This window comes from Oxyura jamaicensis, chromosome 4 (genome assembly GCF_011077185.1).
Source record: "Oxyura jamaicensis isolate SHBP4307 breed ruddy duck chromosome 4, BPBGC_Ojam_1.0, whole genome shotgun sequence".
Lineage (NCBI taxonomy): Eukaryota > Metazoa > Chordata > Aves > Anseriformes > Anatidae > Oxyura > Oxyura jamaicensis.
The window spans coordinates 55,885,744-55,912,784 of NC_048896.1; the positions used below are offsets into that span (position 1 = coordinate 55,885,744).

General features: G+C 37.5%; 1 protein-coding gene and 1 long non-coding RNA gene across 5 annotated transcripts in view; one reads left to right on the forward strand and one right to left on the reverse strand.

Annotated features, from left to right (window-relative positions):
* Window positions 1–15,147, forward strand: part of LOC118165455 — a 77,297-nt gene extending 62,150 nt beyond the window's left edge. The window contains exons 6-11 of the long non-coding RNA XR_004750049.1: window positions 5,109–5,309; window positions 6,225–6,346; window positions 7,371–7,523; window positions 8,028–8,154; window positions 8,907–8,975; window positions 12,386–15,147. This is a non-coding gene — a long non-coding RNA (uncharacterized LOC118165455). The remainder of the gene's footprint in view (window positions 1–5,108; window positions 5,310–6,224; window positions 6,347–7,370; window positions 7,524–8,027; window positions 8,155–8,906; window positions 8,976–12,385) is intronic.
* The window catches only part of IL15 (interleukin 15), a 39,670-nt gene extending 17,686 nt beyond the window's left edge, over window positions 1–21,984 (reverse strand). The window contains exons 1-3 of one of the 4 annotated variants that reach the window (XM_035323461.1): window positions 21,881–21,984; window positions 15,955–15,960; window positions 11,257–11,383 (exon numbers count right to left, since the gene is read on the reverse strand). In XM_035323461.1, the coding sequence (XP_035179352.1) occupies window positions 11,257–11,319 (63 nt within the window). In that variant the 5' untranslated portion in view covers window positions 11,320–11,383; window positions 15,955–15,960; window positions 21,881–21,984. Of the gene's footprint in view, window positions 1–11,256; window positions 11,385–11,581; window positions 11,586–15,954; window positions 15,961–21,708 lie in introns of all 4 variants that reach the window. The other 3 variants (XM_035323462.1, XM_035323463.1, XM_035323460.1) reach the window with 3 other exon arrangements.
* Between the last annotated feature and the right edge of the window lie 5,057 nt (window positions 21,985–27,041).

Here is a 27,041-nt window from a genome sequence, read left to right on the forward strand (position 1 = left end):
TGCTGGTCTCCAGGCAGTATGTAACTTATGGGTAGGTTGTAATGTGCAGATCAGAAAGGATTAGAGTCCTTACAGGTTAAAAATTAGATACATGCTCTTGAAATGATTTAGAGAAGCACAGAGAATTTAGGAAAAGCAAAGTTGGCTCTGACCAGAAGTCCTCTAGACCTGCTGTCTTCAGCTGCAGCCAGTTGTGAATGCCAAGAGTAGTACACTGATACCCCCCTGATAAACTCTATCTTCAGCAAAGGAGAATGCATATAAAGCTTGTCAGATCTGAGGTGAGTATTTTCATGTTTATAACATCTCTACTATTTCTTCCCTGTAGTTAATCAGTATAGATAAGTATTTGCTTTGTAATGGATTTTTTGAATTTTAACTGTCAGCTAAAGAGCTATCAGTTCCTTATACCTAAACATTTTTTTCAGCTTGTATTTCAAATTTTGACTTACATTATTAAGTTCTAAACATAATAGAAGGTGGTAAGTAATTTAAAAATGCAAAATGTTACATTATTGAGTCCTCTTCGTAGTGTAATTTTCTGAAGAGTACTGCTTTTTAGAAATATGTATAACCTAAGGGAACATACTTCTCCTTTTTTTAGGCCAGATTGAGCTTTCTAAAAGTTACAATGTCAGTACTTTGACTAAATGTACATATTATTATCAGCCATTAAAATGGAACAAATGCTGCTAGTTACCCTCTTCCCAGAAAGAAGTATTTCATTTCTTTGTGGTTTTGCTCTAGTTTATTTTTGCTTCAGTTCACCAGGCACTGTTAGAACATTTTTATCATTTGAAATAGTTATTTCAAAATTGAGCAACCTATTTGGAAAAGAGAAACCGAGCTTCTTCTCTCTTAGTTGCAAACTATGAGTAAAAAATGACTGGAAGGGCTATCATTTAACAACTCTAAATACATGGGAAAATGTACCATACTTTCAAGATTGTTTTTTGACACCAAGTACATACAGAATTCTTCATAGAGCAGAGCAAAGTCACATTCCATAGACCCAAGCTTGCAGTCAGTTGAAGGGATGATAAGTATTAATTGATCCTAGTGATTTCAGTATGAGTGAGGTGTTTATCCTACTCAGATGCCTAAACTGATTTTTTGAAAGGTGCTTCCATGTCTTGCAGAAAATCTGAGACATTTGGAACAAAAAGAATAACCCACTACTTTGAGAGCTATACCTTTTTCATCTGCATCAGAAGTATTTTAGATACTCATTTAAGTCATGGTTAGAAATATGAACATATATGTTTAATGTTAAGGTTTCTGTCACTTGAATTTTATTTTTTTTTTTTTTTGTGGTAATGTGAACTAGAAAATAAGACCTTTTCTTAAGAAAATAACTGAGATATAAACTGAAATAAAATAAAGGTCCTTGATTTAAATCAGTGTTTTTTCACTCACTGATATTTAATTCAGGACAAAATGTGACTTAAATTTCTTTGTGATAAATCATTCTGTCCCAGTTCTTGAATGCAACCATACCTTCGATATGTGCACTGAGCTGTTAGGATAGGTACTGGCAAAAGCCTTCAGATCCTAGAAAGCACAGAAGATAGCTACTAGCCCTCCATCTCAATGCGTCATGTTGTTGTTGAAAAGTCACTTTGACTAAGTGTAATACAGAGCTTGAGTTGGCTTTCTCAACATTTATACATTAGTTTGCATTCAGTGTAGTGCCTATTGTGTTTCTGTTAAAAGTTGTCACATATGCACAACACATAAATTTGCATTATAGTTAAGTTGTTCATTTTTAACTGTATGAAACCTACTAGAAAACGACTTTGTCCTTATGATGACCCATTTGTCTTGAAATCACATACATTTTAAAATAAGACCTGAAATACTTGTGTCATTTAAATTAAGCAAAATAATCTATAGGCATCCATAAAATGTCACAAATCTGAGATTCATTTTCAGTTACACAAGGGCAGAAGATGAGTGGGGGGGTTGTTCTTAAGAGAGAGAGAAAGAGAGAGAGAGAAAAGAAGGAATTGTTTTAAAAGTAGAACATCAGAAAAAGTTTTACAGATTCCCTTGCAAAAAAATGTCACATAAACACTTGGAGAATATGTGTATTAGTAGTGAATACTCTCTAGACCTTTCTATTGTATCACCATACATTTATAATATGTTCAGGTACTGTTAGACAACCCCTAGCCAAGATAATAAATGTTAGTAGCATAGGGTTTCTTGAACACAAAACACAAGTCAAGTGTATTCAAATATGGAATAATAGAAAGTAGGAAAATGAGTAAAGCTCTCTGTAGTACATATCTTCAGGTATCCAACAGCTGAAAACCGGTTTCACAAAGCTAAAGTTAAATGTATATAGTAGAGAATAACTTTGTTTTGTGTTCTGGTCAGCTAGAGAGAACCGATCAGAACAAAGCTCCCATCTTTGTCAGCTCCAGCATGTACATCACATATATTCATACACTATGTTTCTGGTGGGAGGGATAAGCCAGTTCCCTTCATTGAACAGGAGTGTGAGGGCAGAGACTTACCCTGTCTCTTTTATCATTCAGGAGTGCTAGACCCCAAATCACATCTTGAAAATTTACATTGAAAAATTCCAGCTTTTCTGGAAGGATGAGGGTGTTGAGATAAAGTTGTTAGTGAAGATTTCTCCCAAAATCAGGCCAAATTTCATATTTTTTCATTGTATTTTCTTCAAGTTTTACTGTAGTATACTGTGATAAGCTTTTGTTTCAACTTCTGCAGAAAATGAATGGTGAACTGACTCACTAAAATCTTTTTAATCTCAAAGTTATCTACACAGTCTTCATGAGAGTTTGTGTCTTTCACTCTGAATTGGACTCTTTCCATGTTACGTTGTTAACTGTTGTATATATATAGTCTTGTATTTTTCAAAAGGGTTAATGCAGCACTAAAGAACATTTTAACTATGTAATTTAGCAGAGAGAACTAAGCACTTTGATTCATGTACCAGGCAAAGTAGAATAGCTTAATGTATCCCTTTACTAATCTAAAACTCTATAGAATTTATAGAGCTATGAGATCTGTTTAGCTGTTTGCTAGCTATGTTTTGGGTCTGGGTAAATTATCTTCAACAGTCTGATTTGATAGCAGCATACTATCTATCAAAACTTCAGTTGGATATTAAAGGGTTTGAATATTTTGGGATGGCGGGGGGGATGACGTGGATGACACGGATGACACAAAGTCCATCCCTTGTAACCATCTCTTATGTGATGTATCAGATGTATGTTTTTCTAGCTTTCCTACCTGCCTTTACTTGTCCTGCATGGGTCTGCAGGAGCTAAACTTGAGTGAGAAAAGGCAGGCACAGGACTTCAAAGTGATTGAAAGAAAATACCAGGAATCTTCAGCTGTTTTCCCAGAGCTGTTTTTGTTTATTGTACCTCACATTGAAAACTGATTAACTGGTTATCCTCCTCTAGATAAACTAAGCTAGTGGATACTTATTGAGTCATTTCCAAACTATCATTAAAATTTCACTAGCAAAATTTCACTCATGCACAGCCAGCTCTGAGTGTCTGATTTTTGTCATTTTTAAAGTCAAATGAAGAAGAGGAATCGATTTTGGTAATTTTATATGATAATTATTTACTTGAGTATCAGTGTAATTACTATCAGATAATAGCTCAGCTGAAGCAAACTGTCTGTACCTCTGTGTGGAACTCATTTTTAGAAGAAAAGGGGAGATTATTTTGGGTGTATGGAATTTTTCTTTTTTAAATATCATCTGCATTTTTGGGAAACTTAATTTTTTTGGAGGGGACATTGAAAGCTGAGAAAAAGAGCCATGAGATATCCACAGTGGAATAAAAAAAACATGCATCCCAGATCTTCATGTTTGAAATAAGAATGGTAGCTCAGAGGGTGAAAGCACAGATGATTTCTAATTAACAGTGTAATGATATTAAGTGAAGTGAAAGGCTCATTCTGCCATAAAGCAAATAAAGACTGCTTCTTTACCAGAAAAAAAAAAAAAAAATTTAAGAACCTCAAAATGTTAGTGCATACCTCTCAAATTAAATTGACAAATTTATCTGCAAGTCAACAGCTGATGAGAGGAGAAGACTGTAGATGATTAATGTGATTCAGGATCCTAATTTTCATGTATTACTTGGTCATCTCTTCCTTACATTAGTATCATATTGCAAAATGAAATTCACAGTATTCATTACAGGGAACATCAAAATCAGACCTCTTTAATATCCCAGAGAGGTGTATCTTGGAAAGATTAAATCCAATGAAATATGCTGCAAAAGTCTATGATCAGCCAAATTATTGCACAGCACTTCAGCATTTTGAATAGAAGCAAGAGAGCAGAAAAATGGGGCAAGTCTCTAATGATGTGGAACGGTATGTGGTGAGAAACATCTCTTTGTATGAAACAAAATGAGCACAATGGCATGCTCAAAGCTTTAGTCAATTAAATAATACTGTGTTTGTCTGGACATAGTATAAAAAAAATACAGAAAATTAAGATCATGTAGTTATCCATACAGCTTCTGGAGGAAATCCAAAGTCATGGGAGTTATCTCCTGATTTTTATGTGGCCAGCTGTTTATGGGGAATACTTACAACTGGTTAAATAAGCAAAATTTCAGACCGAGGGTCACAGAAGTGTACAAAGCATATAAATAAAGATTTCTGTCTGCAGAAAAATTTGCTTGAAGGTGTGAGAAGGAGACAAGAAGAAGCACATACTTGGGACTTAAGAGAGAGAAATTACTTGACCATATAAATTTAGTCAAGGCATTTAGGATTTAGTCAAGGCATTAAAGCTACCAATTCTACTTTTGCAAAGAGTATCATGAGACGTTAACGGTCTGGTGCATAGTATTATGTTGCAGTAGAAACAATTACTTTCAAAGCAACCTGTGCTTTATGAGTTTAGTTGAAAATTGTCTGGTAGCATAGCCAAGAGAGCTGTTGATACCTGCAGGGACAATGTCTTTTTATATAGAGATGTATTCATTTTTTGTATAAATAACATAATTCATTTCAAATAACTGCATTTCCATAGCTGTTTTTCTTTAAATCAGTACATGCAAATGATACCGAATGGTCTTTTTTTATTTTTCCCCTCTCCCTCATTGCAGGTTATCTATTAGAAACCATTAGGCTTTTTGAGATCGAAGTCGATCCAAGAAAATCCTATTTTCACTTCAAAAAGAATTCAAGAATCACCTCTCTGGAACTGAAGGGAAACTTCTTGGATTGTATTTAGGGAGGAAGCTTTGTTTTCTTCAAAATAAATTAAGTTCTGATATACTTCCACTTGAGGCTTCTTTGGTTTGCAAGTAAGTTACCACGCTGGCATTTTCTTCTCTTTCCTCCAACTAAAGAGTTGTGAATGAACTTTTCCTGGAGCAACTTCATTCAGGAGAAAATTATTTCTTGGCTCAGGAAACTACCAGTGAACACTGGGAAAGATCTGTGACTCACAAGGCTGTGCTGGGTAGTGATATTATAATGAAATGACTATGTGGCAAGGAAATGGAGCTCATTATAATAAAAATCTGCTCAGAGACAATCTAGAAATTAAAGCAAGGAGATAGCTCCAACTCAAGGGCATAGTTTACTATTAATCCCTAAGTAGCCATTTTGCTGCTGACAGATCAAGCACCAAGGCTGTAGTTGTGTAATTACATACCGCAGTTAAGCAGATGCTGAAATCTTTGCTTAAAAAAAATTTACAATTGTGGTGATAGATGGATTTGTACAGGATCACCAATCTATATTAGGACATTGGGATTTCTGTCTGAATTCACCATCAGGTCTCACAGTCCATCTGCATTGTTTTCTAAGGCTCAAGCATCTGCTATATCTCACACCCCTGCCCCTGAGATCCAGTATCCTGACAAGATGGATTATTATTCCCCCAGTGCAAACCTTGCGCCATGAAGATCAGCCTGTAAGAATAAAAATTTCAAACTTTATCAGATGCAACAATGCCAACATAGTGGGTCTGCTGGCAAGTACTGAGGCCATGGGTTTTAGTTAGTCTACGTTACTTATAAAGATAGTAGTTCTACCTGATGTCCTTGACATACATGCAGAAAGGCAAGTAGCAGGGAAAGAGGTGGGGCTGCTAGTGACTCATCATCTTGTGGCCTGAGTGCGGAGCCATGTACAGCTCTTCTCAGTATGTACCATTAATTTTAGACTGTAGGGCTTTTCTAGGCTGGAGTTTTTATCAGCATATTCTCCCACAGGACCATCCATTTCTGCAGTTATTCCAGACACTGTTTCTGCGTGTTCCTATGTTTCTCAGTACTGTCTCAGTGTTCTATGCACGTCTCTTTTTTCACAGAGGCTCCTTTCTTCTTTCAAGTAAGTAAGAAAAGGCAAGTAAGAAAAGGAATAATAATCTTTTTATAGAGATTTGCCTATTCTGAAATTGAAAATGCTCTTCACAGGAAGGGAGTTTGTTATCCTCACTCAGGAGCTAGGAAATAGAAAATAATTGTATAATGTCCATTTCTCCTTGGCAACAGTGATGAAAGTTGTGTTTTCATCAGGTTTGGAATGTCTGTTCCATTGTTTTCACCTTTCTTCCTTCACCTATCCTGAGCTGGATAGCTTGGAGAGACAGTGCACCTTAATTCACTTTTGCAGAGGAAGAATAAAAAAAAAAAAAAAAAAAAGATTGAGGCTTAGGCTGCTGAGTTGTGAAGGACTGAGGATCCTGGAGCACATAATCATATAAGGAAAGCCTGCAGCCTACGCTAACACTGAAGGAAAGCTACAACTTAGAGGCATGTTTCCAACAGACAGCTTGTTCAGAAAGTAACCAACACTTCCCTGCACTGTTGGAGCCTATGTCACTTCCCAAGACTGTATCATTAAAAACATGTAGTAGGTCATAGAAATGCCTATTGAAGTTGCAAACTAATTTCCATGCTTACCTCTAGTTTCTTTCTATTTTTGAACATTTATAAATTTTAGCTCTTAAACTAAAGAATTACATAGTTGATGTTTGTCTTACAAATAACACTGGGGGGAAGTAAGGGGAGTGAATATGCTGGGAGCTTTTCTGAAGGCTTTCATCTCCTAACCAGCTTTGGTAGTCTTACGGTACAGTAGAATAAATTTTGTTTACAACTGGGTAGATGATTACAAATATATAACAAAATAGTACATATGAAACTTCATTCAAATATCAGCATGAATTAGCTAAAAAATTTTTTTTATTATATAAAAATTGTATAACATTACAAACCTAAAGTTGATAGCGTTTAAAAAAAAAAAAAAAGATGGTTGTCAATGTACTAATGATGGAAAGGGAGTCAAAGGGAGACAGGAAACAACAGCAGAAACTGAAATCTGCACTCTTCATCTTATTTTGATGTCTTTCACAGAACTGTATCCTGACCAGTAGAAGTCAAGAGTTACACAGCTCTTGAGTTCTATTCCCTCAGTAGCCAAATAGGCTGAGATGAATAAGGAACAGGCATTATTTCAGATAAAAGAAAAATTAACAAGATTGGGACTGGTGTATTTTGTTTTTGTAAGTGAGTGAATGTATGGTATATACTGGTGGAATTTCAGTGATCTTTTTCACTGAATTTTTTGTATAATTACAATGCAAAAATAAACATGAAGATAAAGTAAATGCATGTATAACTCTTCAAGTATACCTGATAATAGCATTTTAGAGAAATGCCTAAACAACTTCCTTTTCTCTGAATGGCATAGAAAATGAAAACATGAAATTTTCCTCAAGTCCCCCAGTGAAAGTGAGGGAGGGAATCCTCTACGGGCTTTGAGCTTTCAAATTAAACCAGAGAACATTACAGTAGAAATAATGAATCAGCTAATGTTTAATTTAATATAAAGTCATAGTTTCAAACTATATGGTAAACTATTGTATAAACTTTTAAGAGATTGGAAAATTCTGTTTCTACTAGAGCTACTAGTTAGAATCAGTGGAACAAAACACTGGATGAAATGTACTTTATTTACTTCTTTCTCATTTTTACATTATTTTAACTGTTCATATTAACAATTAATTTTAGGACTAAAGCTTTTTTCAGAAATCTGCTCAACAACAACCACTTTCTTCAACAATGTTTAACAGTATCATACAGCAACAGACCAAAGCTAGTTCATTTGTATGCAGAAGCACCCTTTAGTACACTCAGGGTAAGTAACTGATTGTGAGCCTGTAGGTAAATATCTTTTTTGCCTGCTTCTCTGTAAAGTTCCCAAAGATCAGCTACTCAATACTAACTTTATGGTATCTTTTCTTCTAGCATATAGAGGTAACTCAGCAAACTAGCCAACTGACAGAGATTCAGTTATTCAAAGCCATTCTGGTAATGGAAAGTTGGCCTCATTTCTGGAAAACAGACCTTGTTTCCTAAATTTCTGGTAAAGTTGCAATGACCCACTTGTTCTAATAACTGATAAATAATGACTAATAACTCTCCAAACTGTTCATTGAAAACTGTTTTGAAACTTCTAACATCATCAGAATACTCTTCATTAGATTTTGTGTAGTAGCTTCTGAGAGTATTTTAAGTGAGAAGATAGTTTAACTACAAAAGCATCATCCAGTTCAAATCTTTAGTAATCATTTCAAAATCTAAAGCAAAAAAAAAAATCCTTAAAAATCTATTACAGATCCTTAAAAATCTACAAATCCTTAAAAATCTACAAATCCTTAAAAATCTACTAATCCTTAAAAATCATTTACACAATAATATATCCTTAGTGGGTGTTTTTACCTGCATAGCTACATCACTCACTGTGTATAAATATGAATAATAGCATAAAATGATTAACTCAAGAGATTATAAAGTAACAACATAAATGTTATAGGAACAAAGTCACATGTATCTTTAAAAGAGGGCAGTGGTATAATTATATTTTAAAATGTTCACTGGCTTTGGAAGCAAACAAAATCACTTCCAGAAGACAGGAGGCCTCTGAAGTTATCATGAAGTATCAAAGAGATGAAATTGGTAAGTTACAACGAAGGCAACATTATGATGTCCAAAGGGCAAAATAAGTGTGATTGCTGAGATAATCTTGCAGTACTATTTCCGTATCTTGCTACATGAGTAATGGCTTTTGTGGTGGTTTAAAAGCCAATGGGCATGTAGTCTTAGGCTGAAGAAAGCAAGGAAACCTTGAAGAAAACAGGGAAACTGGTAGCCTTGAGCTAGCAGAAGCAAGGGAGATAAGGGATGAATGCTAAAAGATAAGAAGGAGAAAAACTGCTGAAGGAAAATTCCAGACTGACCTTTTGCTCATTAAGGGTCATTAACATGTTTAAAAAGCACACCAAAATGCTAATATATGCAAATGTAGAATTTGGTGTCTTTTCCCCCCACACCCCCATGCTGGTCCTCTGCATGTGCAAACTCAGTAAAAATAAGTTAGGCCAGCTAAGGCAGACAACCTAAAAGTAGCCAGAGAGATGGTTTCACATGTTTGCCGTCTATAAATAATGGTGATTCAAGTCAGAGGAGTGCTTGCTTTGTGAGAGATTGTCAAGCACCGGACTCTGCAGAGTTCTATAATTAATTATTTAATTGAAAGACCTCCGTGTGGATTCCAACTGTGTGCTTATTGTCAAGGTGCACCAGGCACTAACCTATGGATAACAGCCAGCTAAGCTCTACCACACTGCTCTCTCCCTCCACAGGACAGGGGAAGAAAATACAGTGAAAACCAGGAAAGCTTGCAGGTTGAGATAAAGAGCTTTTTAATTAAAGCTCATACAAGAAAAAATAGCTCATGCAAAAGCAAAAGGAGAAAACAATTATTCTTTGTTTGACATCAGCAAGTGATGTTCAGCCATGTCTTGGGAAGCAGGGTCTCAATATGTGTAGTGATGTCTCAAGAAGACCAACAAGATTAATGAGAGGCCCCCCATTTTCTCCTTCCCCTTCCATGGCTATTGTAGCTGAATGTGATGTCAGATGATATGGAATATCCCTTTGGTCAGTTTAGGTCAGCAGTACTGGCTGTTTCCCCTCCACACCTCTTGCCCGCACCCATCCTACTGGCTTTTGGCATGGGGCATGGAGAGCCAGCCTCGATGCTGTGCCCGCGCTGCTCAGTAATAGCCAAAACATTGGTGCAATATCAAAGTTGTTCTAGCTACAAGTGCAGAGCACAGCACTGTATGGGCTGCTGTGAGGAAAGTTAACTCCATCCCAGCCAGACCCAGTATAGTTTTTTATATTCTTGAAGAGCAGGAGGGAAAATACAATTGTCAAAATAACACTGTGTGTATTTGTATTTGAAATTATCTGCATCGATAAGGAATTATTTGCTTGTGATGCATTTGAAGTTGTTTACAGGCCTAGAACAGTAAATAACCTTAATTTGACTCACATGTGCCACAGGCAGTCATTGTAGAAAAACTAACATGCAGTATCTTGCACCTGCTAATGACTGGTACGTGACCTGCTCCATCATTATCGTACAGTATCTTCAGCAACATCTGAGAAGTGCTAGGAGCTGCATTTTTGTATGAGATCATGGGCAAGAGACTGAAAATGTAGGCAAAGACTCAGGGAGTTATAGTCTGGCATGGAGAGGTAGAATATGTTGAGGAGATGGTAGATGTGCAGACCAAAAATAAGGAGATGTAGAAGTGGGAGCACAATAACAAGGTATAATTTTGAAAGGCCTCATGACAAGCAGGTCAATGCAGTATTCTAGCTCAGAGTACACCTAAATTCAGCCAACGGGAGAAAAATGCTATTATCTCCTGCTCCTACGGTCATCTGGCACTGCATACTAGAAACAGAACTGACACAGAATCATCCAGAAGTGTTTTGAGAAACTCTGAAGAGCACTACAAAGCCTGGACACTTGACAGGATTTTCCTCCCATACAGAACAAGCTTGAAGGTCAGGAGTTATGGCATCACATGTCGTAGAAGGTCAGCTACAGACACAATCATTAAGTCCAGGCAAGAGAGAAGGTCTGCTAGAACTTGTTCTGCAAAGAATAAAATGGGAGGAAAGAAAGAAAGAAAAACATCCCACAAATCTAAAAAAATTTAGTCTTAAGGCTATTTACTAGTTAATTCTGGTACAAGTAGACAACAGGGAATGGAAAAAGCACAACAGAAAGTTATAGGGTTCTAGTGGCCTCATCTAAAATCCTGGAAATGTTTCCAAGCTTTAAATTTGCTGAATTACCTGTTTTTCTTGTAGGGCTATAAAAATAACACTAAAAACTTTGCTGAGACTTCATAAAATGTCATGTTTTTTAAACGGCACCTACCTGACTCTCCAGCCTGCTCCACATTCCAGCAGATTTCTGTGTTGGCCATGCCATCCCCAGCATCTTGCCTCCTGGGACATTACTCAGAATAGCACAGAATCTTAATCACGCAAGTACATTGTGGGACCTTGAGGTGGAAAAATAAGCATATTAAATGTTGCAGTAAAGGTTTGAGTGGCTCTCAGACTGTCTGTTAAGAGCATTGAGACCAGGAAGCTGCTGAAATTTCACAACTTTTTCAAGCCCCCTTGAAATCTTTGAAATGAATGAAAAACACAAGACGTGTCTTTTCAAAAAGGGTTATTTTTCTCTACATACTAGAGACCCATCTTACACTGATAACTTTGAATGCTGCAATATCGAGGAGGAGGATATCAAAGGATATTTTTTTCTAACTTCTGATGACAATCAGAACAGAAGTTATAGCCAAATTAGCTAGTGTTAAGACCATTAACATTGCTATAATTCTATGTTTTATAAAAGGCTGGAAGAGGTACCCTGATTACTTCAATATAGCATGACAATTGCTTTTAATTGTTTCCTTTTATGTAGATACAATACAGCCCAGCTATGCAATTTTACTTTCATTCTCCTTATTTTATATGGTGAATTATAAAAGAATAAATGAAGCAAACCATATGGAAACAAGAACAGGTCAGTAGCAATCCACTAAGCACCTTCTTTTAAACAGTGTTTTTGTAGTAGGTATCATGGCAGTGAATTAGCTCATTTGCCTTTTTGTTACCTTTTTTACAGACAAAACAATTAAAATTTACTAGAACATTTTCCTTCTCTTTTAGAACTCTCTTTTTTCTAGATTCACTTTCAAGTCTTGCAGGTATTGGGGTTAGAGAAATTAGTAATTTCTTTTGTTCAGACAATGGATTTTGAATTCACAGCATACAGCAGAAAAGGATGAAGGTACTTTGAAAGTACAATTTATCTGGACATTAGTATTTGCATTTTTGATAAAAGCAGTCCCAAGGAAGTGTCTCCAAAAGCTACTCTTTTAGTACTGTTTTCCATATTGTACAAGTAGCCTGTGAAATAACAAAATCTGATTTTATGCTCATTTGTCTCATAATTGAACTTTGTTCCTGAGATTTAAATTTTATTTAAACTTTTCCAGACTGGGAATTTATGGGACAGAGTGATGAAGAAGGCTCTTAAACTCCACTTGTATAAACAGGGCAGTCAAGAGATCACCTCAAGTACCTGTACACTTCTGCATGCAGCTTTGGGAAAGAACCGGGAGGAACTGGCCATCCACACACAGCCACAGGATGATGGCCTTGCTGGCATGAAGGAGATGTAGTGGAACAGCTCACATCACCAGAGTGCTGCAATGGCTGGATATAGGCTTGTAAGGAAAGATGAGCAGAGAAGAGCAAAGGGCTTACTGTATGCTGTGTATAGGAATGGATCAAGGACAAGGAGCTGAGATGTACAAGGAGGGTGAGACCTGACAAGAGAAGGAACTCAACATGCAGACGTGATGGTGAGTATCTGCTACAAGATGCCTGATCAAGGGATTGGATGAAGTTGTCTTTAAACAAAGGAAGATGTCTCCCAGTTGCACATCTGATCCTGATGAGATACTTAAACTACCCAGCATCTAATGGAAAGTGAAGATGAAAGGCAAAAACATTATGTTTCTGGAGTGGTGCTCCACATGAGAAAGGCTGTGTCTGGAGTTCTGGGTGCAGCTTTGGCCCTACTGTACAAGAGAGGTTGACAAACTGAAAACTCAGACACTAAAATGGTTTGGGGGCTGAACACACAGCCTGAGGGACTTGGCTTTGTGCAATGTGGAGAAGAGAAGGGATAGAAAGGATCTAATTGTTTGTTTGTTTGTTTTTTCTACTACATAAATAGAGATTATAGAGAAGATAGACTTAAACTGTTCCTAGAGGTGTACAGTGAAAGAACTGAAGGAAACAACTACAGTTTCCCCTTATATACAGCAAAGGAAACCTGACTGAATGAGGAAAAAAATCACAGTGAGGGCAGTTACACAGTGAAGGAAGCTGCTTAGAGAAGTTGTGGAAGCTCTGAGGTATCCTTGGAGCAACCTGCTCTAATGTTGAAGTTAGCTCTGCTTTAGGTGGGTGGTTGGAAGAGATGATCCGCAGATGCCTCTTTCAATGTACAATATTCAAGATTAGGCCTTGAATTAAAATATTTCTGTATGTGTAGATGGGCTGTTGCCTACAGTTTTGACAAGGCCTTCTGCAACTGGGTCTCAAACAATAAGACTGTTTCAGTTGCTTTTTTCTTTGGTCAAGCCAGAATTGTTAAAGCTGGAGTTGCCTATGCTGAACTACTTCTTCAGGCTAGTGATTTTTTCTAAGTCCCATCAAAAGTAATTCAGTCACTTCCAAAAACAACTGAGCAGAAATGTGCATTTTTTCTCTGATACTAAAGAAAATGTTTATAACTATTTAATTAAAGCTGTGCTATTTAGTAATGTGTTCAAGTTTGGCAGCTTAGAAAATCTGCACAAAGTTGGCCAAGTCATGAGTGGCTTAGTTTACATAATTACAGAAGAGATTTGTTGGCACTGAGTACTTGGTCTCCAGCAGTCTTTTTACAATCAATGTACTCTATCTCAGCTTCAGAGAGGCAAGCAGAAATTTTGGTATACAAAAAGGTATCCTGCAGGAACAATGTGGTAAAGGAACAAAAATCATTGATGCTGCATGTAACACAACACTGGAGTTTGAGTAACATAACTGAATGGAGGCACAGATAAAAATTAAGACAGGGGGAGGTGAAAGGAAGGAGTCCTTACTCACATTGTAAGTGAAGTGGGAGGATTTATGAACTCTAAAGTATATTGTTCTCCAGAAATTGAAACCGAATTTTTTGCTCATTGCCTTCCTGTGAGTTCATAACTTTAAAAAGGTATTAAATCTTTAATCACACTATGATGTAACAATTTCCATTTTCCCTCACAGGATTTCTGAAAATAATGGATTCTGTTTATTGAACAGACCAAGCACCTGAAAGAGACTGTATCAATGTCTTCATTTGGAAAAAGATGTGTACAAAAAGAGTTAGATTACAGGAAGAAAAGCATAGGTTTGATGACAAGAGCAGTTGAATATAGCCCCAAAGAACTGAGTCCTGTCCCTGACTTCATCTCTCCATCTCCATGTGATTTGGGCAAGTTTCTTAACCCAGATTTTTCACAAGTGCCAACAATTTTCCAAGTTCCTTCCTACACAAAATCTTGATTTTAAGTTGCTTTGTGTATCTGGCCTTAGGATGAGATGCCTGATGCTCCCCAGGCATATATTTCTAGTCCTTATAGTCAGCTAGCTCAGATGGAGTTTTTTCCAGTGCAGATAGCTACAGTTTGAAGAAATGAGTGCCACCTACAGAGCTTAATTCAAAAAAAATAAAAAATAAAAATAAAAAATAATAGTAATAAAAAAAGAATTATCACAGCTACAGCAGAACACACTTGGGGCTGTATATAAACAGAGAATCCTAGGGCATGCTAAACAATCTCTTAAAAAAATCAACACCAGGTATCACATACCAGACCCTAAATCTTTAGGTTCATCTATTTTGTTTTCCCATTTATAAAATAAAACTCTTACTTCGGGGTTTTTGAGGAAATGAACTAATTCACATTCAAAAAGCCACTTGATACTGTGCTGCTGAGTGCCATAAAGGGTGAGCAAAAAAAGGTAAAATTAATTATTCTGCATTTACAGCACATTGCAGGGAATGTGCAGTAAATCAGACATGGAGGCATACAAAAGAAGAATATCTAATTTTTCTCATTATATATATATACTATAGTCAGGGTACAGTTATATTTTTCTGTTTCCATGCAATTAATTACTCTATTATAAGATACAGTGGGACTTAGGCTATACACTTTTTAAAAATAATTTTAAAAGATTTAAAAATTTAAAAAAATGAGTAGAAGAAAGCTGTAAGCACCCAGGCAGCATGTAAACCCCAATCCATTTGATTTTTGCCATCACCAGTGTTTGGTGTTAGTCATTGCAGGGCCAGTTCAATTCCTGAAATCCCTAGGCTGACTGAGGACAGGGAGCAGTGCAATCCCAGATGGCTCCCAGTGTTGCTTTCCATCTCTTCCCCTTTGCTGCACGTTGGTGATTTATGCTGCATGTAGCAGCCCTGAGTGCAGTTAATTATGGTAGCTGTAGTATCAGAACTCATCTAGCCTCAGGAGCATGAAACACTGATCTATTTACACTGCCAAGAAACAGCTTTAAGGGAAACTCCATCTAGCAACTACAGCATTATCAAAGTACACTCAAGCAAGGAGACAAATCATACTTTGTTTTCCACCACAGGCTACAATAGATGAGCCTGCAAAAGATTACTCTGACTCCCATTCCCATGTTCTTAAAAAGCACATTACAAGCACTCTGTTATAATAGGCATACAGATGTCCATTAAAAAATAATAATAATAAAAAAAAAACTGATGCAGCTAGTATGACATTCAAGCTGGGAATACATCATCAATGGAACGATAGAATCATGTAGGTTAGAAAAGACCTTCAGGATTATCAAGTCCAACCATCAGCCTGACCTACTGAGTCCCATCACTGAATCACGTCCCTTCGTGCTATGTCCACACATCTCTTAAATTCTTAAATACCTCCAGGAATGGAGACTCCACCACTTCTCAGTGCAACCTGTCTCAATGCTTGACCACCCTCTCCGTGAAGAAATTCTTCCTACTGTCCAGTCTAAACCTGCCCTGGCACAACTTGAGATGATTTACTTGTGTCCTGTCTCTTGTCACCTGAGAAAATGGACAGACACCCTCCAATCTTGAACCTCCTTTCAGGAAGTTGTAAAGTGCAATGAGATCTCCCCTCGGCCTCTTCTTCTCTAGACTAAAACACAGTTCCCTCAGCCAGTCCTCATAAGCTTGTTTTCTAGTCCTTCACCAGCTTTGTTGTTCTCTGCACATGCTTGAGCAACTCAATGTCCTTGTAGTGAGGGGGCCCAAAACTGAACACGGTACTCAAAGTGCAGTCTCACCAGTGCTGCTTACAAGTGGACAATCACATCTCCAGTCCTGCCAGACACCCTGTTTCTGATGCACACTGGAATGCCATTGGCCTTTGTGGCCACCTGGGCACACTGTTGGCTCATGTTGAGCTAGTTGTTGACCAGCACCCAATTGCAGCACCCAGCATTTAGTCTTGTTGAATATCAGGCGACTGGACTCGGCCCATTGATCTAAACTATCCAGATCCCTCTGCAAAGCCTTTCTACCTTCAAGCAGATCGGCCATCCCTCCTAACATGGTATCATCTGCAGAATTACTGAGGGTACACTCAATACCCTCATTCAGGTCACAGATAAAAACATTAAACAAAACTGTTCCTAAGACTAAGCCCTGCGAAATGCCACTGGTGACCAGCCACCAACTGGATTGAACTCTCATGACAACTCTTTAAGTCTAGCCATCCAAACAGTTCTTCACCCAGCAAACTGTATACCTCTCCAAGCCATGAGCAGCCAGTTTCTCTAGAATACTGTGAGAAACAGTATCAACTGCCTTACTAAACTCCAGGTAAACAACATCCATAACCTTTTCCTCATTTACTAAGCAGGTCATTTTGTCATAGAAAGAGATCAGGTTAGCTTGGCAGGATCTGCCTTTCATAAACTCACATTGACTGCTTCTTATAACTCAGCTGTGTTGTATGTGCCATGTGAGATTCAGGAGAGAGAATCTCTTCAGGAGAGACATATATGGCTTATACAGACAGATACAGTTATTTTTGAAAGAGTGTGCTTCTGCTGATAAGTTTTTTGTCTTACATGCAGGTTGGTGGCAATAACCAGCTGCAGCTTTCAGATGTCAGGAGCATAGATTTCCATTTTCCTGCAATACCTCTCCCTAGTCCTGGAAGGGCAGGTAAGGTTTCTACTTCTCCTTCCAGGAAAACAATGACATTTTGTCACTTGCCAGAGGTACAAGTAGGCACCACTGGTATAGGTGCTATAATTCTTAACTAGCAGTATCAAGGAAGGCCACTGAGGTTTTCCATCATGTTGCCTACAGAATTGGTAGTATGTTATTAATAGTTAGCAGCATATTAACTGTTAATATGGCATTTAAAATATGTGGAGTGAAATCCTGTCAGTGTTGTTTATTCCTTTACATAAAATGGGCCTTCTACTGGATGAGTTGTTTGCGAGACCACTACCTCAAAAACAGCATTGTCATATTTTGTATCTGCACATACAGGATTTGTGGGAAACAATAACCTGAAATTACCAGTGAGTTCAAGTCCTTGTCCCAGCATAGACAACAAATTTCTCCACAACATCCAGATCTGTTTTTAAAACCGTAGGGAAGAAAATTACTAAACACCTGACATTCTCAGACTTCCAGCAAAGACTGCAACCAGGGAAAGGTACAGTGGGAGCCATTTTTGGCTAAGCTGTTCATAATATCCCTCTACTCAAAAATAAATTAAATCCAGCAATTTTGTTTCACTTGTATTTTTATTTAAAAGGGGCACCTTAAATATATGATAATTTCTAGTCATCAGTAGTTTAATTGTGCAACTTTGATATAAGATCTTTAGCTGTCATAAGGTCAAACCTTCTAGTCTACAGGTATTTTTATGAAGCAGGCTTTTAAAAACAGTTCATCGGTGAGCAGGAAATAGACTTTTTTGGTAGTTTTTTGGGCATTAGCACTAGAGTTAATTGTTAAGCTATTAAACTATAGTTTTCAATTTATAGCAGCTATAGTAGAAACAGTGTCTGAGTGATTGCTCTTTGCTACCATTATAGGCATACCTCATCCGTTATATCATGAAATACTGTAAGATGGTTTGTAACAATGCTTGTTACCCGTTGATAATAACCTATCAGCAAGAATAACAGTTAGTTATATACTACATCTCCTGCTGGCAAATAACTGGCTTCCAAATTTTTTTTGGTGCTCTTCGCTAATTTTTTCAATAAAAAAAGAATCCATGTCTTGATTTAACACTGGTATGGTAATTTAGAATGGAAGTCAGAAACCTTGTATTGCTGCTGAGGTGCCTGAATTATTTGTGCTGTCATCACAGTATAAAAAACTAGCCCCATCTGTCCATGAACCCTGATGGATGGGTGAACAACAAGACCTATAGCACTGATCAGCTACATAATGTGGAGCAAGTCCCAAACCAGACCTCTCACAGAGATACATAGAATATTATCTAAAAGGTGGCCCTCAGCCCTGGGTAGGTGGGATCTCTGCTTACAGTAAAACTATTCAGACAGCTTAGATGAGGTTGTCTTTCTGCAATATTTCTTCCTTCAGATTCATTCTGAGCATGGCATTGTAGGACCAGTCCTGGGAACAGCACTGACCCAGCAAGAGCAGAAGAACCTTCATTACTCAGGATCCTTTGAGAATGGGCACAAGCAGCTAAGGTTCACTGTTTGGCACTGAAACAGTGAGAAGGTAAATTGTTCTGGGATTAATGATAAAGAATTGGAGGTCCTTCTGCCTATGGAAGAATAATCTGTTCGTTTAGGTAATGGGGACTTGCAATATAGTTCTATCCCTTTGAACTCCTGCTCAAAATGGACTTTTGAGCAAATATTTCCATGAGAACCCACTAATAGTCCTTTCTACCAAGGTTTGGTCTTTGTGGGGAAAAGTATGTCACTTGTTTGCAAATATGTCAATATTTATTCCCAGAGTCCTGTCCTAAAAAAGTCTTTAGAATGGGAATCAGATATCTGGATTGAATGAGAATAAAGAATAAAGTGTGTGGGAAATGCTGTCAAAAACTAAGATGCTGCCTCATATACATTTCTCTGAATAATAAATAGCAGATAATAAGTAACAGATAGTAGAGTCTTTCCCTCTCCATTTCTGAGCAATTTTCAAACTTACAGATTTATGACAACACCTTGGATTTCTATTTTCAGGCACAGTATGTTTTATCATGTCCTGATGGACAATGGAAAGAACATAATCACTGGTTATAATGTATCTATGACAGTGATATTAAACAACTTTGTTAAAATGTTCACATTAGCTTTAAAATGTTAAATTACCTTTAAAATGTTAAATTACCTTTAAAATGTTAAATTACCTTTATAGATAATATGTCATAAAGTTAAGCTATGTTAAGCTAGCTTAATAGAAAAAAAGCTAGGTTTGCCTTCTCCACATCAAGAGACTCAGAATATTGCAGCTCCTAAATATAATTCCAATTTGTCCGGCAAGGCCTGATAGTTAGAATATTGTTGTTTTTAAGAAAGCAACCTGAAAAGCTGCTGTCATTTACTAAAATACACAATTTTGGGATTCTGCAGAAAACTAAGACGCATACCTGCTTAGAGCTAAAAGGTTATATTAAGAGTAAAAACAATTGTGCTGCACCCTTTTTGCATTTTTCCCTGTAAAGTCACTGCAAATTTTGCCAAAGAAAGTAAAGAAATAATACTCCTGAAAATCAGAAATATTTTAGTACACATGTGCAGTGAATGGTCATATTTGAGTTATTCTTGTTTTGCTTAACACACTATACATTTACTCTAGAAAATTGACAACATGAGAATTCTTTGTGCATTATAGTGATGTATTTTAAATAATCTTTAAAATGACTATTCTTCATTATAAGTGTACAGAAAGACCTCTTGAAAAACATGAATGCAAGTGTATTTATTGTCCTTGGTTTTAGCTTCTACTGATGTTACAGTGATGAAAGAAAAGGTATAGTGACAAGACTTTGTCATGTAGAATGAGAGGGATAAAAATCAGTACTTATTCACAGAGTAACAAGTTTGTTACTCTGCTGTGCTTTAGTGATTCCTGGAAGTGGTACCCTGTGCTAGCCTCTCCCTGCAGAAATGACCTACTTTTCACCATAAAGCATATTATTTTGATAGAACACATCTCACAGAGGGGCGTGCCATTCCCAGATTCTTCTCCTCCTTTTGTGCTGGCTGCATAAAGCTGAGCCCTCTGAGAACAGGGAAACATTTGGCTGTGAGAGTCCTGCACCTGCCAGTAAAAAGTTTGTATTTAATATATTACTGGCCACAGCCTGGAAGATGTTTATCTTCTTGCAAAGCCAAGTATTTTTCTAGGCAAGCTGAAGTGAGATGGGACTTTTCACTCTTCAAAACAAATCTAGCATTATATTATTCATACTACCTAATTACTCCTTATCAGCTTGTATCTCTGTCCTCTGCAATCCCTCTCTATTTTCAGTGAAGGTCTGGGATGCCTTAGAATGGATCTGACCATAATATTTTTTTCCCAAAGGAATTCCAAAAGTTTTAAAGGCAGTAGGATACAGAATCTTACACTCCAAAGAGCTGGCAAAGGTGACCTTTATTGAGTTTGCAGAGCTAAAGTAATTGTGACAGGCTATAAAGTCATACATGTTCTTAGAGTTTAGAACAGTCCAATAGGCTCCAAAGGATTGAATTTGATGCCTCCATTTGTTTAGAAAGATGATTTGTTTATACTAAGTTGATCTATAATTATGTATCTTGTTCCAGGATAAATTAGTTGAGTGAAATCTTCCCATTTATCTAGCACATGTCAAATTAATGGGTAAATGTAAATAGAAGTAAAAACATTCATAATGGGCAAAGGAATTGCTATGATATTGACTATTTGGAAAATAGAGCAAAACATGCTATAGTAATTATAATCAGGAGCTTGTTCTGCAATATCAGACCCTTTTAAGGGTAAGTAGCACAAATATACTTGCTGTATACAGAAGAAATCATCACTGTGTTTGTGCACACTAAGGAAGATTTCCTATTGATGGGTTTTACAGAGGTAATTTATCAGGTCTTAAAAACATAGTCCTTCACAAGTTCCTCCCCAAATGTCCATTTCCTCCTTCCTTTTGATTTCATTAGGCAGAAGGAGTTATTTTAACAGCAGACTCATGAATGCATTTACTTAGTTGGCTTACTAACCAGCTAATACCTCCCCAGTGTACTGCTATCAGCTGTTGTGTCTGTATCACCGTTTTCAGTAGGATTCCACTTGACTGCAATTTTCAGTTCCCTGTCTACATTTAACGTTCTTTCAAGGTATTCATTAAGATGGTAAATAATTTATCTCCCAGCCTTCTATCTTTGTCCTTAGTATGTTCACTAGTCTTACAGAAGTGCCTTTGTTTTCTCCTCATTTTTGCTTTGTGAGTTTATTAGAAAACCGTGACAAAATCTCACAGGCTAGCACCGATTTTCCTTGCTTGCTAATGTCTCTCATACAGCAGAAACAGCGAACCAGGCGCTAAGTAGATAACTATAATACTTAAATATGTATTTTACATTTCTAACAAATCTTACAAGACAATTTTAAGAAATGTTAAATAATTGGAAACCAAACAGTACGAATTCCCTCATCCTTTTAATACAAGAAAGGAAGAAAAAAAAAGCAAGAGGATGTTAAAATTTGTAATATACTCACAAGCCTCGGAAAAGCTGTGGAGCAAGTTGGCACAGTAGTTACAATAAAGTTTGCACTAGTGACAGCACCAAATGCTCCACCCCCTCCTCCATTCTCTTTTACTTTCAGTTGTTATATAATAATTTGGGACTATGTTTTGTACATAAACCACTGTGGAAATTACTCACACGACAAAGAGGGATTTCTCTCGCCCACTTCTGAGCAATGCTCAGACACGGGGGAAGGGAGAGGGAGGGTGGGAACAACATGGGGAAAGGCACGTGTCTCCATTTAGGAGGCAGGCAAACAGCTGACAAGTACAAACAGCAGCTGCTTGCTGTCCTGAGCAGCAACAGTTACGCTGCTACTCTAATTCTATATAGCACACAGTTTGTGCCCTTATCTTTACACAGTCCCCTCCACCTTCGTAGCTTAAGTGTATCCTCCCAACCAGAACTCCAAAGACTTGCTTCATTTGGAAGCAAAAAACTGTAGCTTTTTGGTGTAATTCCTCCTCTTCTCAGCAGCCTGAACAGGATTTTACACAGGAGGGAAAGAGAAGTTGCCTTTTGAGGCAACAGCAAGAAAGAGAATGGCCATGGAAAAAGGCTGGCAGGACAGAAAAGATCTCTGAAAGGGGCAAGATCTAGTTTGCTGCAAGATGACAGGACAGAGAGGTGTACTAGGCACAGGTGACATCAGAAGCATATCCTTATAAAGGAGCTGAAAAAATACTCTGTGAATTGCACAGAACTAAAATAGAAGGTGATTTTAGCCATGAAGGTAAGTGTGGGTTTAGTGTCTATGATAACCATAGGGCATGGCAGCTGTAATCCTGAAGTCCTACATAGACACCTCACAATGAAAAGCCTTTCTACTGTGAATTAAACTTAAATTTGTCAAAAAGTCAAAATTCAAAAATTCAGAAAATGAAGATGAGGCCTAGTAGCTTTCAGAGTGCTCTCAGGTTTTCAGGCACCATCACTTAACTATGTAAAGGTCATGCATTCCAAAGGCAACAGTGAAAATGGTACTTCCCATCTGTGCAATCTTCTTTTTGTCCCCTTCTGCATTAGTCTGGGTGCTGTTTATTATTCTGTGTGTGTAACACACTGTGAAGTGGTGAGAATATTCTGCAGCTAAATGAGAGAGTTTTGGCAATGAACCTATCACCTAATTGAAGAAAATACAAGCTAGAGTTGGGCATTTCCATCCTGTTTCTCAGGGAAATTACATTTTTTTCAGGAAAAGTATTTATAAAGCCTGGTAAACAATAACAGTTAGTTTCCTGTGCTAGGACATTCTATTGCAGCCAGATTCAGAAAACATACTTAAGGACCTAAATAGAATCATAGACAGATTTGGGTTGGAAGAGACCTTAAAGATCATGTAATTCCAACCTCCTTGTTGTGGCCAAGGACACTGGACCTGGTTGATCAAAGCCTCATCTAACCCTGGCCTTAAACACCTCCAGGGATGGGGCATCCACAGCTTCTCAGCGCAACCTGTTCCAGTGCCTCATCACCCTCTGAATATAGAATTTCTTCCTCATATCTAATCTAAACCTACCTTTTTTTTAGTTTAAAGCCATTACCCCTTGTCCTGTCACTGCACTCCCTGACATAGAGTCCCTCCCCAGCCTTCCAGTAGGCCCCCTTTAGGTACTGGAGGGCCACTGTAAGGCCTCCCCGAGCCTTCTCCAGGCTGAACAACCCCAGCTCCCTCAGCCTGTCTTTATAGGATAAATGCTCCAGCCAGCCCCTTGATTGTCTTTGTGGCCCTCCTCTGGACTTGTTCTAATAGGTCCGTGTCCTGTCCACACTGTATCCTGTGGTACAACACTTGGGTCCAGCATCCATTCTGCAGAGAAGGCAGTGAAATGAAATGCAGCCACACTGATTAGCTCACGTATAGGATCTGATTCAGAGTCACTTACCACTGCAAAGGATCTTACAGTACTTTAACAGAAGATAAAAAATTAGAACTCACAATTTCATGTTCTTCCCAGACCCTTGTCTCTGTCACACAACACTGTATCTATGTGGTCACTGTATCACGGTCCTTGTTTTCTGTCTCAGGATAGAGGGTTAATATCACTTTATAAGCAGTTTGGCAGCCATGGGAGGTGAAATCTACCACCACTGGCAGCTGTTGAAACCTGGGCAACGTTTGAAACAGAATATTAAAGTACAGACTTGGCTGCAATTCTTTCTGTAACAGAGTACAAAAATACATGTGAAAAGGAGGTACCAACGTTGCAGGAAAAAACCACCAGCCTAGATGAGTATTTAAACCAAAGTAACGCACACATTTATTTTGACTGTCTTGTGATTAAGGGCACTAGGCACTTCTTCACTACTTCAAAAGTAGTCATAAAGATTTGTTGTGGATGAAATATTTACACAGATCTGATGTATCAGCGATAGAAGATTTATTAATTCCTTTATGGTAAATCACAAATTACACTGCATGATTTTTACTTTAGTAGCACTTAATCATCAGTTAATCATTAGCCTATTTAACACAGTAATTCAGTAGTGTTTGCTACAATCAAAACAGTGGCTTAGTTAAAGATTTGTAAATGGCAGGATTCACATGACTTATGACAATATATTAGCAGTTTTTATATAGCAAGGGATAGGGTGGTTTCTATAGGGCAAGGGATTAGGTATTTCTGTACAACACATTATTGGGGATTTATAAATGCAGCTGCACGTTCAAGAACTTTTTTGGTGAATTACTTACCCTCCTCTGCCTTTAATGTCAGGCCTCAAGTGAACTCCTCATTTTTTCTACATCGGTGTGTACCGAGGTTGACCATTGAACCTTGGGGAATCTTGCCCTGAGAGGCATTCCACCTCAGGGGAGATCCCAGGTCACAGCCTGCTGTGGTCCCAGAGAACTCAAAGGGGCTCTTCGCTTAGGACTAGTATTCATAGGACCGCAAGATGATTGGCTTTAGTCAGTATTTTCCCTGTCCACAATTCATGTTGGGTGATTCTCGTGTTGCCTACCAACCGTACAACTCCAGTACCTTCCAGGTTGTACAGGTCTGTTCTCCAGCTAGCACAAGTTCCTGGTACAGTTAGGGAGTGCCTCATTGTTCCAACTCACTGCACTTGGAACAACAGCAAGAACATAACATAACATTAGTTTATCTTGATATCACAGAGTGGCCCGGTGAGGGGGTCATTTTTTTTCCAAGAATAAGAGTAAATAATTTCACATAAATGTGTATATGTATTTGGACTTGGAGTCCCATATATGTAACTTTTTAAAACTGAAAGGAAATACGTTGTTTTATCTTTGTCTTTGCTTTTTGATGTGATACCTTTGATATAAAATAATTTGTCAGAATTCACTCAGCTAGGAAAAATTTACAAGCAAACAGCTGAGACCAAGCAAACAAAGCTTTAGGTATTCATAAATTTTATTATTTGGAAAAAGGTCAAAAATTGCTCATTTATTTTTTTTAAGTCACTTTCCAAACAATTTCCTTTGAACACTGCAAAACAGAAACACTTTATATGCAGCAGATTTTTTTTGACTAGATCTCTGCGTTTGTTCTTTTCTTAAGATCTATATTTTGGTGGCACTTCTGAGGTTAAAATATATACTTTTCTAGATTAATATAAAAGCTGTTCCTAAACATTGCAGTAGTTATATATAAAAATAATGCAAGTGTCAGTATCTATTATGCTACAATAGGGTGGCAATACCACCTGCAGTCCCTCAACATTTTTTTCTTGTTTGTTTTCTTAAATACACAAAAATGCACTTCCTAATTACAGAAGGGATATTTTATAGCCATCTAAATATTACGAGCCATATCAAGGTATTTATTTATAGCATAATTAATTATTATACTGTCCTACAAGCAAAATATCTCCCTCTAATTTATGCAACTTTCATTAATGGTGAACGAAGTGACAAAGAATATGAATAACTTACATCATGTGAACAGTGAAGTGAAAATGAGATATTTGAATGTAATTTTGAAAATATAATGAGGTAACTGAAAATTCAAACATGACCATCCTGATTTGAAGCAACATAATCTAATTTTTGTGGCTTCACAACAGCCAACAACAGGTTTGGTTTTGTTGTATTCTTACAAATTTGCCCATAGTGTCACAAAATGAATTCCTTTGAAATTGGTGTTACTTCTGTCACTGTACACCCGGGGAGCAAAATGGAGCCCCAAGAATCACTGCAGGAGAAAAAGTGAGGTGGGAAGGAAGAAGACTCTTCCAGAGCAATGAGGTGGTGTGATAACACAGGAATGCTAGATTTTCTGGAGGTAGTCTTGAAAAAAGGCTGTTCTTGCAGAGCCGAATCACTCCAGCAAGGTGCCCAACCAACTCATCTTATACCCAGCTTTCTTTTGTAAATTTCCAAATGGTCAAAGATGAGACTGCACCATTCTTTTCTCACATACTGTCTCGGTATCAGCTCTTTTCAAATAACAGTCTTGAAATGAAAGCCTTCTGATAAGAAATCTGCATTGATAAGACGTGTCAAAGCATAATGATTTTTTTTTTTTAACTGAATTCAAAAATGTTTAGAATCCCTGAAAACAAATATACAGGCAGATACAGAAGACAATATTTTCAATTTGAATAGTGTCTATTCTTGCTGTGCTTGATTTTTTCCTGGAGGACTGAACTACCATTCCTTCAATTATCAGCCTCATAAATTACTGCACAGGAAAATGAGAGGTCTATTGTTTTCTTCCACTAGGTGAAAGAATGGATATGAGGATCTGATAAACAGGTACAACTTTAGCTTCCCCCACTCCCACTCTGGCAGCCATTGGAGCTAACTAAGGAGGAAACAGCCTTCTGCCTCTGAGGAGTCACATCCCAGTTGTATTGCTGGCATTCATCATTGCTGTATACCAAGAGCTGGGGCATTTGAGCCAAGGTGAGTTTGATCATAATGACAGTAGCTAGTAACAGAGTGCATAATTTCTGATTAAGAGAGGACAGTGGGGAACTTGTGTGATGAGGGACTTAGGTAAATCTCTCTGGTATATGCTAGGAAGATGCATTTCTGTAAATTATAATCTCTTCAACAAATCATACACAAAACTGAATTTGGGAACTGTCCTGCCCCAGTTCTGTAGCAACACATAAACCAACATGCAAGTCTGAAATAACTATATGGCAGTTATTGCTGTAACAGAACACGTAATATACATGTTACTGGGTGGGCATTGTTTGCCTTCTGAAAATGTAGACATTTCTGCTTCATGGTTGGTATAGCACTTCAGATAATCCATCTCATTTTTATTATAATATAGTATAGTATGGTACATTGCATTACATTGCATTACATTTTAATGTGTCCTAAAT